The 18,804-nt window shown below is 42.7% G+C and overlaps 1 protein-coding gene across 1 annotated transcript; it reads right to left on the bottom strand.

Annotated features, from left to right (window-relative positions):
* Positions 1-14,803: 14,803 nt before the first annotated feature.
* Positions 14,804-15,735, bottom strand: LOC117350261 (olfactory receptor 10A7-like). Its single transcript, XM_033924458.1, is given in 2 exon segments — positions 14,804-15,190; positions 15,193-15,735. Coding segments are annotated over 2 exon segments (930 nt in total).
* Positions 15,736-18,804: the final 3,069 nt, after the last annotated feature.

Here is an 18,804-nt window from a genome sequence, read left to right as displayed (position 1 = left end):
AAATGGCTGCCACATCCTCTCACAGCAGCTTGTGGTATATATAAAAACAAACTACAGACTTCACGGCACACCCTGAAGAAAGCCGCAGCATGATCGCTGAAAAGGTTCTACCAATGCAGACATTGCGAGACCTAGACAACTGCAACATTCATGACACCAGCCATGGAAGCCTGAGAGAACACATCTCTGTTATTACTAAGGAGTAGTATTTGCAGCCTATCTTTGGAGCTTGGTGAGGGCTAGGTTTGTGTTTCCTCTAACTACATAGCAGATAAGAATATTTGCTTTCAATTTCCCAAGCTGTATAACTTGTCTATAATTCTAATTTACTTATATGTTATGCTAGACTGTAGTGTAAATAAAAGCTTCTAGTTTTTTATAATACAAGGCCTATTGCTTATTGGGATAGGGCTATGCAAGATGAAGACTTGAACAAACTTTAAAACACCTAAAGGACTCTTAAAGCCTGCCCCCTATCTCCCACACTTATCCCTACCACACCCAGTACCCCAGAAGAAAAACTCACTCACACCATACCATGCTTGGTTTTAATTCCCTTTAATTCCTTGTTACTCTGATTAGCTTATACGCACACACACACACACACACACCATAGTAGAAGAGAGGTTATATAAAACTAGTATTTTAGCCCGTTACATTAACGGGTGCTAGAATATATGTCTGTGTGTCTTTATTTGTGTCTTTCTCTCCCTCCTGCTGTCTGTCTCTCTCCCTGGCCCCCTTTGTCTGTCTGTCTTTCTGTGTCTCTCCCTGCCCCTGTGGCTTTCTTTTTTCCTTCTATCTATCTGTCTCTCTCCCTGCCTCCTATGCAGCACCATTTCTCTCCCACCACTTCCCTGTGTGTGTGCATGTGCCCAAGCTGTAAGTAATGAACAGGCTGATCGGGTTAAGTTGCATAGTTTTTTGAATCAGTAGGGATTGGTCATTCTGTAGCATGTGCAGTGGCGTACCAAGGGGGGGGAGGGAGGGGCGGTCCGCCCTGGTTGCCAGCCCTGAGGGGGTGCTCCCGGCCTTGCCGTTCAGTCCTCCCCACCCCCGAAGGACCGCTCACCCCACTGACCTTCCTGCACCATCTGTGAAGCAGCCCGCAGCAGGATCGCAACGTCAGCGATCCCTGAGCTGCTTGGGCGCTGCTTCCTGCGCCGCGGTCCCGCCCCTCCTCTGACATCAGGGAAGGGGCGGGACCGCGGCGCAGGAAGCAGCGCCTAAGCAGCGCAGGGATCGATGATGTCGCGATCCTGCTGCGGCTGCTTCATAGGTGGTGCAGGAAGGTCAGTGGGGCGAGCGGTCCTTTGGGGGTGGTGGGGGAGGGATTGAACGGCAAGGTCGGGAGCATAGGTAGTGCTGCTTCATAGGTGGTGCGGGGAGGCCAGGGGGGCGAGCGGTCCTTCGGGGTGGGGCGGGCAGGCAGGCAGGCAGGCTTTCAAGGGGGAGGGGGGTGACAGGCTGGCAGGCCTTCAAGTGGGGAGGCAGGCCTTCAAGGGGGGTGACAGGCAGGCCTTCAAGTGGGGAGGCAGGCCTTCAAGGGGGGGGACAGGCCTTCGGGGATGTGTGCAGACCTTCAAGGGGGGGCAGGCAGGCCTTCAAGAGGGTCAGGCAGGCCTTCAAGGGGGGAACAGGTCTACAAGGGGGTGGGACAGGCCTACAAGGGGGTGGGACAGGCCTTCAAGGGGGGACAGGCCTTCGGGGGGAGTGCAGGCCTTCGGGGGGGGTTCAGGCCTTCGGGGGGGTGCAGGACTTCGGGGGGTGCAGACCTTCAAAGGGGTGCAGGCCTTCAAGGGGGGGGACAGGCCTTCAAGGGGGGGACAGGCAGGCAGGCATTCAAGGGGGGACAGGCCTACAAGGGGGGACAGGCCTACAAGGGGGTGGGACAGGCCTTCAAGGGGGTGCAGGCCTTCGGGTGGGGTGCGGACCTTCAAAGGGGTGCAGGCCTTCAAGGGGGGGGGGACAGGCCTTCAAGGGGGGGACAGTCAGGCAGGCCTACAAGGGGGGGACAGGCCTACAAGGGGGAGACTGGCCTACAAGGGGGTGGGACAGGCCTTCAAGGGGGGGACAGGCCTTCAGGGGGGTGCAGGCCTTCGGGCAGGTGCAGGCCTTCAAGGGGGGGCACAGGCAGGCAGGCCTACAAGGGGGGGACAGGCCTTCAAGGGGGGGGACAGGCCTTCAAAGGGGGGACAGGCCTACAAGGGGGGTGCAGGCCTTCAAGGGGGGACAGGCAGACCTTTAAGGGGGGACAGGCCTTTGGGGGGGACCCTGGTTTAGAAGTACACGGAGGGAAGGGGATGTTCAAAGAGACGTGCATATGCCAAACTATGGGGGGGGATGAAGAAATAATGGGTCTGAAAATAGAGGAGAGGGAAAGAGATGATGGACCATGGGATTTAGGGAGAGGAGGAACAGAAAGGGAGAGAAATTGGACACAAGGGATGGTGTGGAGGAGGGATAGAGATACTGGATAGGAGGGTAATTTGGAAAAGAAAGGGAGAGATGGTGGACTCTGGGGTGGTGGGGAAGGAGGGAGAGATGCCGGATGAAAGGGTAGTTAAGAAAAGGTGGATCTGTGGAGGGAGATGAAAAAAAGGAAATATACCAGACTTCCTGGGGAGGGAAGGGAAGGGAAATGGAAAGGGAGGACAGAGTTGGCAGATGGATGGTTAGCATGCAGAAAGAAGAAAGAAGGAGACCCTGGCAAGCAAGTTATCAGAAGAAAACCAGAGCCTTGGACCAACAAGATTTGAAATATAACCAGGTAGAAAAAAGGTAGAAAAATTAATTTTATTTTCTGTTTTGTGATTATAATATGTCAGATTTGAATAGTGTATCCTGCCAGAGCTGGTGTTGTACTGCAAACGTGAGCTAGGATTTAACAGAGAGAGGAAAAGTCCTTTTTGTTTCTTTATTTTATTAACACCACAGCGCCAGTGTGGTTAGGAGAAGCCAAAGGGGGTGAAAAAGCTATAAAACCCACCAGGAGTTTTGAAAAAAATCACCCAACTGGGCAGGAAAATAGAATTGAAAAACCAATTCAATAGGCTGAATCGAATCAAAATTTTTTTTCCTGAATCTGGCAGCATTAGTTTGCGCTACTGTCTTAGACTTTAGGACCTGGGATTGGGGAGAGATGGCATCCTCAGTACTTTATAATGCAAGTGAAACGAGGATTTGGTCAGACTTTTGAAGGGTCTGCAGAAAAAAAATATTGTATAGGCCGGGGACATGAGACAGCAGGAAATGGGAACTTTTCTTCCTTCTATTTTTGTGAATGGAAAGGCTGAGGATGTCAGAGAGTTCAGTTAAAATATATGCTTTATAAGAAAATATAATAATGTGTTTTATAAAGTTTATAGCATAGCTGGCCTACCCAGTGAGGTGTTCCTAGTGGTGGTGGTGGCAGCGTGTCAATGTGTTGAGAGGAAGAGGTGGTCTGGGAAATTCTGCTGAGCAAACTCCGGGCCCATTTCCACCCCCCAGTTAGTCCACTCCACTCAACTGGTTCACACACTGATTGGGTCTTTGGGTGTTGTTTTGGGATCTCTTCCAGTGGTTTATCAGTATCTCCTTCTGGTCCAAGGAAGGAAACTTTGTTATCCTTAGCATTGACCTACAGAATATGTTTGTAACAGCGCTTCTTGTGTGGCATTAGGCTATGTAGTGATCGAAAGAAAAAAACAGACCTTTGTACATTTTTGCACTATATGGTGGGTGTATGAGGAGATTCACATTTCCTGCACAGCTAAGTCCATGTGAAGTTACCTTGTGCTGTATTTGACATCTAGCAAGGTCTCTGTTTGAAAGGAAAGATCTAAACTTAAAAATGAAGTGGCCAGAAGTTATGGTAAAAGCAGATAGTGTAGCTGGTTTTAAGAAAGATTTGGACAAATTCCTGGAGGAAAAGTCCATAATCTGTTATTAAGACATGGGGGAAGTGTCTGCTTGCCCTGGATCGGTAGCATGGAATGTTGCTACTCTTTGGGTTTTGACCAGGTATTAGTGTCCTGGATTGGCTTCCATGAGAATGGGCTACTGGGCATGATGGACCATTGGTCTGACCCAGTTAGGCTATTCTTATGTTATGTTCTCATCTGTAGGGGCCTTTGTTTTCACTTCTTATTTTAATGTATTTTTTTCTGGGAACTTATCAGTGTTTTTTATAATGGGAACAAAAATGGAAGAGAATTAATGTGTGTGGGATGAGGGGGTAACTAATTTCTTCAGCTAAATAATTCAATCCACTTCAAACAGACATAGGAGAACTCACACACCATTCACACACCCTCCAACCAAAAACGTCAAAAGAAAAAAACTGTTCGACAACCTCCTAGCCATTCGAGCTGCAACACTCGACCCCCAACTCTACAACCAATTGACATCGATCACAGACTGCAAAACCTTCAAAAAAGAAATAAAAACCCTTCTATTCAAAAAACACATAAAACCGAACTAACACAATCAGAACTGTCCCAAGCATCACCTGCAACTACTCCATATGTACTTCTGATGTCATGACAATTCAGACATAATTTATGTTATGTTATGTTTGGAATATAAGAAAATTTTCACTGCCGTTTCTATTCTGACCATTTATTCCGTTTCATGGTCATTACAAAAAATATTTTTTTACATGGGGGGGGTGTCAAAAAATGATGGGCCCCGGGTGCCACATACCCTAGGTACGCCACTGAGCATGTGTTACATCCAGATCTTAAGGACTTCACTATCATTCTTCTAACCAGTTGTTTGGCATTTTGCGGGCAGGTGTTGGAGGTTTCTATTCAAACTGACACGTGGTGGGATTGTGTCTCCCTTTTTTTAGTTTTATCCTGTGAGTCTTGGGTTTCAGGTCTTAGAAGTTGGCACTTAATTATTTTTACTGTAGCTCTTGTCCGTCGTGGCCTGCCGCCGCCGCGGCCGACATCCGCCGCCGACAGCCACCGCGGCCGACATCCGCCACCAACAGCCGCCGCCGCCATCTGCCTCGGGGGGGGGGAATTCTGGCGCAAGCGCACTTCTACCTGCAGTGCCCTATAGCGCACGGAAAATGGAACACGCAGATGGAAGTGCGCATGCGCGAGTAGCCTTTTATTATATTAGATAGGGCTGAACCGTAGCATTCACTAATATAGCACATCACATACAAATCTTTTCAGGAAAGTTATTACAAAAAAAACAAAACAAAACAGACAGACAAAGATGGAAGCAAAGGAGAGAGAAAACTTGTAATCCTGGCAGATAAGCATTCTCTAAGACAGAAAAGAGTTTCTCCTTGGAGGCATTATCACACCCATACAAAGCACTAAGGAAAGCTAGCACAAATAACACATGCTTCTATAAAGACACTGACATAGAGAGACAGGCAGATCATTTGGGAGTCTGCCCTTCTAGTTGAGTCAAACACCCCCTGAAACCAGAACGGGAACAAAGTGTAACTATGTGGTTTGGGGCCAGTGTTTATAGGATTTCCCCTAACATTGGTCCAATAGGATAATATATTCATGAACTTACTGACATAAAGGTCAGTCACAAAACCTCTTTGTTCCTTGCATATTTCTTTCATGTTTTTCATTTTCTCATCTGGATCCTGGCCCTATTCCTTTAGAAGTAACAAAAATAAAGATAAGCTTCCTGGCTAGATGAGGGGGACTGAAAGATGTTATCTTTCCTTTTGGTTGCCAACAAAAACTAAATTGGAGCTCTTAATTAAAAAACAATGAATGACGTATGCCTAGCCTTCTCTGTACAGCTGCAGGTAGCTTCCTGACCTGTCCCTGACTTGGCCATATGATTATCTACTAAGAATGGACATAGTGTGAGAAAAGGGAGTCTCTGAAGTGAGCCTCATCTCAGACTGCTAGGCTTCACTTTATTATATGTGTTTATCTACAAAAAGGGCCCAGGACAGAGCAACATGCAGGAAAAGACAGATATTTGTTTAACTCAGGACAAGGGAACCTAAAATAATTAAGCATTGTGTTTAAAATCAGAGAAGCCTAACCACAATGTTGGAAGAAAAAGATTTGCTAGTAACATAAAAGAATAGAAGAGGTCTATGCTTCTTTCTCACAGTATTGGTTCACTACTCAGGGCTAGATTCTTAAAACTTTTTGTTAAAAACCGATGGCCACTGTCGCAGCTGTTATTGTAGTGAATCCAAAAAGGTGAATCATTCTCTAAAAAAAGGTGCACATGCATATTTAAAAATTGTAGATTGGCAGGAGGGATGTCCACCCCCTCCCGTTACTGAAGTCAAGCAACCCCCTCCCCTTGTGGCAGAAGGAGAGATGCCTACTCCCTCTCACCGCCAAGCAATGCCCCCTGACACCCCCTGGCAGTGGAAGAGATGCCCACTCCCTCCCACCACCAATCAACACCCCTAACATCCCCTAGCAGCAAGAGAGATGCCCAATCCCTTCCACCACTCCCGTAAAGCAACCCAACACCTAACACCCCCCCTTAAGTTTATATACCGCATCAACTCCACGGATGTTGTGGAGCTCGGCACGGTTTACAAGAACTTAAAATAAAGGAAGAGAAGGAAAAACCAAGATTTACATGAACTTATATATAGAAGAGAAGAGTAAGGGGGGATATAATTACATTTTAGTGAAAAGCCAGGTTTTCAGTTGCTTGCGGAATAATTGGAGGGAGCCCAGGTTCCGCAGCAGGGTAGTAAGGTTGTTCCAAAGACCTGTGATTCTGAAGAGAAGGGATTTTCCCAGTTTGCCTGCATAGCGAATACCATGTAGAGAGGGGAAGGATAATTTATACCTTTGGGCGGGTCTGGGGAAAAACATCCAAAAATCCAGTAAAAGAAATGGCCTATTTCAAACCAGAAAAATGTCCAAATACATATTTTTCGCTTCATAAGACACTTTTTTCCACTCAAAAATTGGATGGAAATTTCGGTGTGTCTTATGAAGCGAAGGTAACTTTTTAAAAACATCCCCACCCACCCTGTTGTACCTTTTCAAAATGTCCCACTCATTGGGGATACACGGGCTGACTGCCTCCCGCCTGCCTGCTGCTGCTGCTCCCTGCTGGCCGCCATTACGCTGCAACTCCAAGAAGGGCAGGGCAAGCGTGCTGCGCCAGGCACTGCCTTCCTCCCTCCCTGCCGCACTGAATCCTGCCTACCCTCTGCCGAATCCTTCTTCTTGGCCCAGTTCCACCGCCGCTGCACCTTCAAAGAAGGGAAGGGCCAGCGTGAAGCGATTGCACGTTGCCGGCCCACAAGCCTTCTCCCGACGACAGAACTGATGTCAGTTCTGACATTGGGAGAAGGCTTGTGAGCCTGCGACGTGCAATCGCTGCGCGCTGGCCCTTTCCTTCTTTGAGTTGCAGCGCAGTGGCTGCGGTGAACCCGGGCCAGAGGAAGAAGAATTGGAGGAAGATAGGCAGGCTTCATCAGCGCGGCAGGGAGGGAGGAAGGCAGTGTCTGGTGCAGCAGGAAGGACAAAGGCTTGGAAGGCAGTGTGGGGGAGGAAGCACGAACTCGGGACATGGTAGGGAGGGAGAATAGACTAAGGCTGGAAGGCAGTGAGGAAGCACGAACTCGGGACATGAGAGGGAGAACGAAGAACAAAGGCTGGAAGGCAGTGAGGAGGCACGAACTCGGGACATGGGAGGGAGGTAGGTCAAAGAACAAAGGCTGGAAGGCAGTGAGTGAGAGGGGGCATGAACTTGGGACATGGGAGGGAGGAAATAGAAAGGGACAATTGTTGGGCCTGAATGAAGAAAGGAAGGAAGAAAGAAAGGAAGGAAGGAGACTCATGAAATCACCAGACAACAAAAGTAGGAAAAATGATTTTATTTTCAATTTAGTGATCAAAATGTGTCAGTTTTGATGATTTATATCTGCTGTGTGTATTGTGTGTATATGAAAAATGAAAGAAATAGCCTGGCAGGTAAAGGGAGACAGGGTGCAGAGCCTGGTATATATTGGTACACAATTTGGTTCAGAATGTTTTTTTTTCTGGTTTTCCTACTCTAAATCTAGGGTGTGTCATGGTCCAGTGCGTCTTATGGAGCGAAAAATATGGTATATGTTTCAAAAATAGCTATTTACTAGCTATTTTCAAGATCAGTTTGTCAATGTTTTAGGATCATTTTAGAAAAAAATTACAAAGGAAAAATGCACAAAGCCAAAAAATTATGATGTATGGGGAATCAATAAACTGGCCACAAAGACACCCCAGCAGATCAATTGAACACTCTAGGGGGCACTGAGTGGACTTCACATAAAAGTTCCCAGAAAGATGTCTCACCATTACCCTTTACATTGTATGAGAAACCTTCCAAAACCTACCAACTGTACTGTATACCGCAATATCCTTTATAAGAACATAAGCAATGCCTCTGCTGAGTCAGACCTGAGATCCATCATGCCCAGCAGTCCGCTCACACGGCGGCCCAACAGGTCCAGGACCTGTGCAGTAATCTTCTATCTATACCCCTCTATCCCCTTTTCCAGCAGGAAATTGTCCAATCCTTTCTTGAACCCCAGTACTGTACTCTGCCCTATTACGCTCTCTGGAAGCGCATTCCAGGTGTCCACCACACGTTGGGTAAAGAAGAACTTCCTAGCATTCGTTTTGAATCTGTCCTTTCAACTTTTCTGAATGCCCTCTTGTTCTTTTATTATTCGAAAGTTTGAAGAATCTGTCCCTCTCTACTCTCTCTACGCCCGTCATGATCTTGTAAGTCTTTATCATATCCCCTCTAAGTCTCCTCTTCTCCAGGGAAAAGAGACCCAGTTTCTCCAATCTCTCAGCGTATGAAAGGTTTTATCAGACGCGCCGCTCTCCTCTGAATCCTCTCGAGTAACGCCATGTCCTTCTTAAGATATGGCGACCAATATTGGATGCAGTACTCCAGATGCAGACTCACCATCGCCCGATACATTGGCAGGATAACTTCTTTCGTTCTGGTTGTAATACCCTTCTTTATTATACCTAGCATTCTATTTGCTCTCTTAACGGCCGCTGTGCACTGTGCTGTCGGCTTCATTGTCGTGCCCACCATTACCCCCAATCCCTTTCTTGGATACTCTATTTCAATAACATCCCTCCCATTGTATAGTTGTACCTTGGGTTTCTGTTTCCCACATCTAATACTTTACATTTCTCAATGTTGAACTTCATCTGCCATCTCGTCGCCCATTCCCCTAGTTTGTTCAAGTCCCTTTGCAATTCTTCGCAGTCCTCTTTAGTCCGAGCTCCACTAAATAGTTTGGTATCGTCCGCAAATTTTATTATCTCACACTTCATCCCTGTTTCTAGATCATTTATGAATATATTAAATAGCAGCGGCCCAAGCACTGAGCCCTGCAGGATCCCACTCGTGACTCTCCTCCAGTCCAAGTAGTGGCCCTTCACTCCTACCCTCTGTTTCCTACCCGCCAACCAGTTTCTGATCCATCTATGTACGTCTCCTTCCACCCCATGGTTCTTCAGTTTCCGGAGCAGGCATTCTTGCCTGCTGGTGTCACCTTAGGGTTGTCCCAAAAAATCGAAAGTTGGTAAAACTGCAAATTTAAATATTTCCCATGAATTGGATTGTGCTTGATCAGAAAATAATTTTTAAAAATCTTTTAAAGCTTATCCATTAAGCATTTTTTTAAAAAATTGAATTTTATGTAATCAGTGGCTTTGAAGGACCCTAGAATGAGCTTTAGAAATGTTTTTAAAGTTATTTTTTTGATCATGTACAATCAAATTCATGTAAAAAACTTCAATTTTCACAATTTTTTCAACTTTAGGTTTTTCTGGCCAACACTAGTGTCTCCTGTATCTAAGTATAGTAATTTTTTGGAAAGCTCACACGTTCCACCACGTGTACTAGTTAGAATGGGTTATGGGCCTGGGTCCCCTTTTCTACAGTTGATCGTACCAACCATTAGGCTATTCCAGGGACCTGTTTGCTGCACTAAAACTGGTTTTTAGAAAGCTGCAGTAGATATTTCTACTACAGGATGGTGAGGTAAATGCTCCGATGCTCATAGAATTCCTATGAGTGTTGGAGCATTTACCTTGCCGGCTCTTGGTTGAAACCTCTATCACAGCTTTGTAAAAGGAGCCCTAAGAGGACTAGCTATGTCATCTGAAGCTGTCATAAAAGCTATGTACTTCTTTGATATCTGTGGGGTTGAGGGGTGGAAGCTGGGTGGGAGTCAGTGACCACTGGGGGAATAAGAGGGGAGGGATGTAATGCCTTAATCCCTCCAGTGGTCATCTGGTCAGTTTGGACACTTTTTAGGCACTTATTTGTTACTAAAACAGGTTTAGCCTCAAACATCCAATTTTTGCCCTGAATGTTTTCTACAATGTTCCATCATTACAGAAAACCATCCAAATCATAAACCTACCTTAGTCCCAACCAAAACATGTCTGCAATATGCCCCCTTGTAATTTAGATGAACTGCATATGAACTACATAGAAACCCATTAAAAATGGGTTTCAAAAATAACAATTTGGACAATTTTTTTTTTTTTGGGGGGGGATCCATCTACTACTTTATACCATTTTTTTGGACGCTTTTCTGTTTTGGAAAATGAGCCTTTTAGTGAGCTTTATCAGACAGTTAATGGATAACAGCCCCAATATTCTACCAACTTGGCACAAAATTTAACTGGTCTCTTCTGGAAAATTCTAAACCATAAGAAGCATCAAGTTACTTAAACCAATCCCAGTTACTTAGTTCAATATTTTATTTTTATTTATTTATTTGAAATTATTCAAGATATATCACTTTAAAAAAAATCTTTATTTATTTTAAAACCAAAAATAAGTGCAACATATTATACATACATTTTATACTTTAACAACACTTAAATTATATCAAATTATATTTTATGACAAATACATATATCATCCCTCCCTTTCTACATATCCAACAATTGCACTCAAATTAAAAGTATCTCCCCACTCCTCTCCCTACCCACTCTCCCTGGACATGTATGATCAAAGGGCAAAATCATCAGTCACTCCTTACAGAATTTTGTCAATGGTTCCCAAACATCCATAAATTTCCTATAATGTCCCTGTTGTATGGTCATCATACGTTCCATTTTAAAAGTATAACATAGAGAGTCCCACCAAAAAGAATAATTTAATTGATCAGTTTTTCCAATTCCTCAAAATAAGTTGAATGGCAACCCTGATGTAACGATAACATAAAAGAAACAAAAAAGAGATAATATACTACTATTAATTATTTCTATAGTGCTACCAGATGCATGTAGCGCTGTACAGAGTCACAAAGAGTAAGAAAACAGTCTCTGCTCGATAAACATATTAAATGAAATTGCAAGGGATACAGGGCTCCTTGCTATGGTAGAGGTTGCCATGGTAGGGCTGGTGAGGTAAATGCCCTGATGCTCATAGGAATTCTATGAGCATCGGAACATTTACCTCACTGGCCCATGGTAGAAGCCTCCACCATAGCTTTCTAAGAGCCAGCAACAATTTGTTAAATCAGGATAATGGAAATTAGATAGCCACAATTTATATCACGTAATTACAAAGGAAAAAGTAAAACTAAAAAAAAAAGAGAGAAAATCTGCTCTTCTTGGGGAAAGCAGCCAGCCTTAATCAGCAAATTCTACAGGATTATTGCAGGACCTTTGGTTCTTCTCTTGCTTCCAAAAATTCAACCAGTTATTTAGGATCAAAAAAATTGAAATACTTTACTTTCATATGATATTATATAAATACAAGAAAAACATAAGACAAAATTGGCAGCTAGAGCCAAAACTCCTGATGCCTCTTCTGTGCTACCTTAGAAAAATCAGGAAAAATTCTAATTTTGGAACCCAGAAACAATTTATTCAAATGTCATAAATATAGGGCTCCTTTTACAAAGATGTGCTTGCGTTTTTAGCGCACACACTGGATTAGCACGCGCTATAGCACGCGCCAGCTGAAAAATTACCGCCTGCTTAAAAGGAGGCAGTAGCGGCTAGCACACGCGGCAATTTAGTGTGCGCTATTCCACGTGTTAAGGCCCCAACACACCTTTGTAAAAGGAACCCATAGTCTCAGGACATTGTTGTGGTCAGGTTCCAAGACAAACATAGCCATTAGAGTGGTTCTCTGGGTAATACATTCCAAAGAGGGTTCTAGAAAATTTGTTAGGTTCATAACATAACCTTTTCTTTGCTGATGACCGTGTGTCTCAGATGTTCCCGCTCTGCCCGTAGCCAAAATATAAAAAGCTTCAGTGGCTGGAGTGAATTTATGCAACAACTTGATTAGACAAATGAGATTAACAAAAGAGAATAGAAGTTTTAAAAAGTTTTTAAAAATAACATTTTTTATGGAAGTTTTTAGTGTGGGTCAATACTAAGCAGTGATGGAGAGGTAAACAAGTGCACAATGGATTGTCAATAATTTGGTTTTTGTTTTGATGTATTTGTTTTAATGATATTTTGCATGTGTTTGTTCTTGCAATATTATGTATCTTTTGTTGGAATCCCCCTAGATTTATGTGGGTTACAAGTTTTTTAAATAAATAATAGGTCGGCCAGAGACTCTGTTGCCATTTCTAACATCAGTCAAGTATTTCTTCACCATATCAATTGGTGACACAGGTGGAGATTTGAAAGGTTCAAAAATCTTATTTTTCCTGACTTGATTTTTTAGATATTCCAATCTTCAATATACAAAATTACTGTCTTTAATCATAGAAACTTCTAGACTTAGTGGCTTGTTGATCCGAAATTTCAGCTTAAGCAAAAGCTATCTGGAAAATGTTAATTAGTCTAGATCAAATCTAGATATTTCTTGAAGAGATTTATTAAGGCCTTGGATTGCATCCCATAGTGACTTCAAAGTCACAACTGCTGGCATCTCAACTATCTTTGCCCCAAACTAGAAGTAGCAACTTGCCCCTGAGTTTGTACCTATTCACTTACAGTCTGAAGTGCAGGCAGGTCTAACATGCTGATTTGCTCAGATAGCTCCTTTCAGTGGGAAGAAGCAGTGCCAGCAGCTTCTTCTGGCCTGACCAAGGATAACCACATGAGATTTGGATAGGCTGATTAACTGGCACTTAAACACTTCCGGGTTGTGGAGGAGTAGTTTGATGAATGGGGCTCAAGAAACATCATTGATGCTGTCTACAGAGACATCATCAGGCACAGCTAAAGCTGATGTGAAATCCAGCCTTGGGGCCACCCAATACTGATTCACAGTGGTCTGCTGCAATGCTTAGCCAGCAGAAGATAAAGAGGGATTACCCAGCACCTTCCCTTTTCTCTTTCCCATATTCTAACAACAAAAGCTTCACAGGCAAGGACTGAACCAGACAGACCAGAGAGAGCAGCCTCTGGTATGTGCTCTTAGATTGCCATCATGGATCCTTCCTTCCAATCTTTAGAATATTGATGTCATTGTTTGTTATGGGCCCCATATGTTCAAAATTGTTCCTGTCTGCTATTTGTTTTCACCTAAACAAAACAAGTTATATACAACTCATTTTAGGTTACTACAGAGTTGTTAGACAATCATGCTGTTTGAATATGGACCAATTTTTTAAAAAATAAATGCATTATTGACATTTATGACTGTTATAATGAGAAAGTGAATGGAACAATACCACAGCAATTTGAACCATTGATATTCTGTGTTATTTGCTATAATTGAGGTTGTCTTGAGGTGCCATTTTGGTAGTGGTATCAGAGATGCCATAAGCAATGGAATATCATTCCTGGCCATCCCTGTACCTCACTGGATAGCCACTGAACCACCATGGATTATTCAGGTAGCCACTAGGGGGGTTCAGGGGGTTTGGGCTGCTGGGGGTCTTGACATAAGGAGTTGTGGCTGGGGATTTGTGGTAGTGGGTCCTTGTAATTTGTGGTAGTGGGTCCTTGTAATTCTGATCAATTGTAATTACTTGTTAAATCTTGTTTATTTGTTGTGAAAACTCCCCTCCTCATGCTCACCTTAATATCTTCATTACTTGTAAATCTGGTTAATTGTAATTTCTTATTAAATTTTGTTTAATTGATGTGAACCACCTAGAACTCCCTGGGTATGGCGGTATACAAAAATAAAGTTATTATTATTATTATTATATGGGGGGGGGGAGGGAGGAGGGTTATAAATGGAGTAGGAGTTGGGGCCTGGGGGTTTGGGGCTATGGGGGATTGTATTGGGGGGGGGTTTGTAAAGTAAGGTGGTGCTCAATTCTCCGGGCCACAGAAATAATGCTGCTTGCAAGGTGGCTCAAAGGTAGCATTATTTGTATAGGATGGGACTCAGCATCCTGGGGTACTGGGAAACCACAGATTGCTAAATCCCATGAGGCATCAAGGTACAGTAAAGGTTGAACCTTTACCATACCTGGATGAATCCTCCCTCCTTAGCAATCTAACTTAGGAACTCTAAAAATCTCCACTAGGTTCTTAACCTCTCCTTCACCACTTGCATCTAAATTTCGCTGCTAGAGAAAATAGGGACCCACATTTAGGCACACAGCCCTACTTGATTTTCAAAATTGTCAACTTAGGTGCCTAACTTCCAATGTTGGGTGCTTAAAACTCTTTCATAATTGTCCTCTGTGTATAATACAGGGGACCTTTGCAAAAGAAATGACAGCATCATTAAGGGAGAGCCATTATTAATGCAAAAGAAAAAAATCATGAGTGCTTTCAGAACACTGAATTGTAAATCTTATAATCTTTCCAAGAATATAATAGTTAGCTAGTTATATTTTAATTCAAATCAGATTTTACAGGCAAAAATACTTGGTTTTGTTTACAAAGGAGTTCATGTGATGTTTTGTCTAGCTCTTCCTTGTGATGGTATTAGCCAGAGCTTTTTTAACCTCCTTGTTTCTCAGGGTATAAATAACGGGGTTTAACATAGGGGTAACAACACTGTAGAACAAAGCCAATAGTCGGTCGGTATCCAAGGAGTAGCTGGACTTAGGGCGCAGATACATGAATGAAGCAGTCCCATAGAAGAGAGACACTGAGGTGAGGTGGGAAGCGCAGGTAGAGAAGGCCTTTTGCCTACCTGCTGCTGAGCGGATGTGCAAGATGGTGTTAATGATACCAGAATAGGACATGAGTGTCAGAAGGAAGGGAATGAGCAGGATGAAAACACACACAGCAAAGAGAGCAATTTCATTAAAGAAGGTGTCCCCGCAGGCCAACTTCAGTATCGGGGGGGGACATCACAGAAGAAATGGTTGATTATGTTAGGACCGCAAAATGATAGACTAAAAATGAAGGAAGTCTGGCCCAAGGAAAGCAAAACCCCACTGGCCCAACATGCTGTTGCCAGCTGGTTGCAAAGCTTCGGATTCATCAGGATGGTATAATGCAAGGGACGACATATGGCGACATAGCGATCGTATGCCATGACAGCAAGCAGAAAACACTCAGTGGTGCCTAGAAACAACAAGAAGAACATTTGAGTAGCACAGCCTCGAAAAGAGATGGTTTTGTCTTTTGACAGGAGGTTAAACAGCATCTTGGGAAGGGTGACAGAGGAGAAACTGGCCTCCAGAAAGGAAAGGTTTCTGAGAAAAAAGTACATGGGGGTATTTAGGCCAGGCTTCAGCTGTAGTATAACGATCACCAGCATGTTCCCCAGAAGAGTGACCATGTAGACCAGTAGAAATACAGTGAAGAGGACAAACCGCATGTGGGTCAAATTGGAAAATCCCAGGATCAGGAATTCTGTTACATGGGTCTGATTTTCTTTCATCATCTAGGAGAGCTACTGGTCTGAAGAGATGAACTATCAAATGACCATAAGATCTAAAATAGAGAAAACAATGTGTTAATCTGTGGAAAAAAAAAGATTGAAAAGAAGACCTTAGGAATCCTGGAAGATATATCTTAAAAGTATTTTCACCCTTTCTAGTTAATGAAAGTGTGTGTGTGCGCGTGTGTGTGTTTATATAGTGTAACTACAACAACAACATCAATAATAATAATACGTATGCTCATACAACAAGTTTTTCGGAATGGTGCAAAGTTTATATACAAGGGTTTGCTGAAAAGTTCTCAGCGCAACCAACCAACTTCCTAAATTCCGAGCATTATTTTGGCAGTGTAGCTGAAAAGAGTGTTATCTTATTTTGTTAAGTACCAATTTACAAAAACAAAATTCTATGTTTTGACATTGTTTCAGATCATTAATTGAACCATATCCATGCCATTCTCTTCTTGGTTGGCTGAGAACTTTTCAGTACCCCCTCATATTCACCCAATAATCCACAGAAACATAAAATATAATGGTAGATAAAGAGCATTTTGCCTTCTTAATTTGCCCTTGCCTTCTACCTGATCAGTTTTACAATATCTTCTTCTTTAAAGATCATCTGTGCGAGTCCTGTGTTTTCATGAATTCAGAAACTCTCCTTTTCTCTACTACCTCTAATGGAACCCTATTCCATGAATTCACAACTCTTTCTGTAAATAAACATTTTCTTGTATCATTCCTGAGTTTACCTCCTTTCACTCTTATCCTATGATCCTTTGTTCCAGAGCCCCATTTCACTGAAAAGGCCCATCTTGTCAAAAGCAAACACAACTATACCAGGACTGGTGATGAAATGGCAGCTCCAGCATTGGGGAAGTGAAGCCAGTGCCGGATGGACTTCTGTGGCCTACGAATATCCCATATATGGCAAGAGAGGACAAGTTGGACTGGAGTGAGCTTTGACGGTAGCTCCAGTGGTGGGGTACTGTAGCCCATACTGAATGGAATTCTACAGTCTGTGTTCCCTACATGATAAGACAGAACAGGAGGGACTGGAGTACATTTTGATGGCACTTTCGTAGCTGGGGAAGAATAGCCAGTGCAGGGCAGACTCTTTTACTATGTCATCAAAAGGTTTATTTGATATTTTAAGATATATTTTTTAATGTTCTAACTGTAGCGTTACATGCTGAAATACAGCTGTGCCAGGTCTCATTGTAGATGTTATCTTATGCTGGTTCCAAAAACAATCACCCACCATCATTTTTAAACCTTCACTACACAATCATAATCACATCCCATCAGGTACTATTTAGGGCTCCTTTTACAAAGGTATGTTAGGGCCTTAACTTGCGGAATAGTACGCTACCGCTTCCTTTTAAACAGTAATTTTTCAGCTAGCACACGCTAATCTTGTAAAAGGAGCCCTTAGTGCCAGGACTAACTTTAAAATCTTATTTCTGATTCTATATGCTGTCAATGATAGGCTTGAGCAGATAACAAAGTCTTCAGATGCTTTCTGAATTGTAAAAGACCAGGCAAAGTTTGTAGTTCAGCAGGCAATGTATTCCACAATCATGCCTCCTCAATAAAGAGCATAGACTCTTGGTAAACAATTGACCTCATTTTCGCTTTCATACCCGCACTGCGAAAGAGCTTTCCGAGCCTGCCTAGTTGTTCATAACATTGCTGTTTCCAATTGTTATCCATAAGTTCCCCAGTATATAATACTCTTTTAGGACCCCTGAGGAAGGAGTGTTTCTTCGAAACACGGATCGTGTCGTGTCCGGGTTCCCCATCCTGTTTGGATACAAACTGTTTTATGTTCATATTAATGCTTGTTTATTAAAGACTTGGCGTCTTGTACACCAGTCCTGCAGTTTTTTCTTTTGTTCCTTAATTGATAGTACATCTAATAAAAATTTATTATCAGAGTATAAATTGTTTATCCACTCAAAGAGTAGTCATTAGAATTACTGGACCTTCATGATGCAAGATCTTGATTCAATTGCAGCCTGTGTAAATTCTGTAAGCTTGGTGTAATGTGATTATATCTCGATACACACTAATGCTGCTGCATTCTGTACAGACTGTATTGCTTGAATCAAATATTTGGAAAGACCCAAATATAAAGAATTGCAATGGATAGCTTGCATCATGGCTTGAAAATTCTTAGCTGGCAGGTAGTCCTTGAGTCTCCGCAAAAGTTTCAATTAAAAATATGCTTTCTTTACCACAGATTACACTTGAGGTTTCATTGTTAATTTTGAATCAAGAATTACTCCCAAATATCTACATTGACTGTGAGCAGTTATGTGATCATCACCCTATTTCATTTCTACTAGTAATCCATTAGGTGGAGGATTATTTGACAAAACAGAAGCTTTAAATGATTAGCTTTCATTCATCTATTAATGATTTGAAGAGAACTTGTGAGAAAATGAAATGTCGCATCAACATATTTCTTAATTGAAAAATAATACTGAATATCATAAGCATAAAGCCAATATTCAACATCAAGTTGAGCAAGGACTAAATAGAAAGGAAACATAAAGCAGAACCTTGTGGAATTCCAACAGTAATTGACATCCATTCTGAACAATTAAAGTTCCTTTGGACCTCAAAGGTCAAGTCAGATAAGAAAGATTTTAACTACTCCCATACCTTACCACATACTCCAAGGGACTTTAAGCATGACAATAAAATCTCATGAGGAACAGTATCAAAAGCCACAGATATATGAAGAGATATCATTAAGAAGCACTCTCCTCTATCAAATCCACAAAGAGAATTCAATACTGACAACAAAATGTCTCCATTCAATGCTCTGGACAGAAACCAAATTGAAAATAAAGTATCTACGAGGGGCCACTGAAAAATTCTAAGTCCAACCAAGAAGAAAATGATGTGGAGCCATGAAACTTACAAGCTATTCCACACTTTTCATGACAGCTTTTGTTTCAATGATATGAAATGAAATGAAAAATGTCAAGAAAAGTGTGGAACAACTTGTAAATTTCATGGCGCCACATCATTCTCTTCTTGGTTGGGCTGAGAACGTTTCAGCAGCGT

This window comes from Geotrypetes seraphini, chromosome 1 (genome assembly GCF_902459505.1).
Source record: "Geotrypetes seraphini chromosome 1, aGeoSer1.1, whole genome shotgun sequence".
In the NCBI taxonomy this organism is placed as follows: Eukaryota; Metazoa; Chordata; class Amphibia; order Gymnophiona; family Dermophiidae; genus Geotrypetes; species Geotrypetes seraphini.
This window is presented reverse-complemented; position numbering and strand designations above follow the sequence as displayed.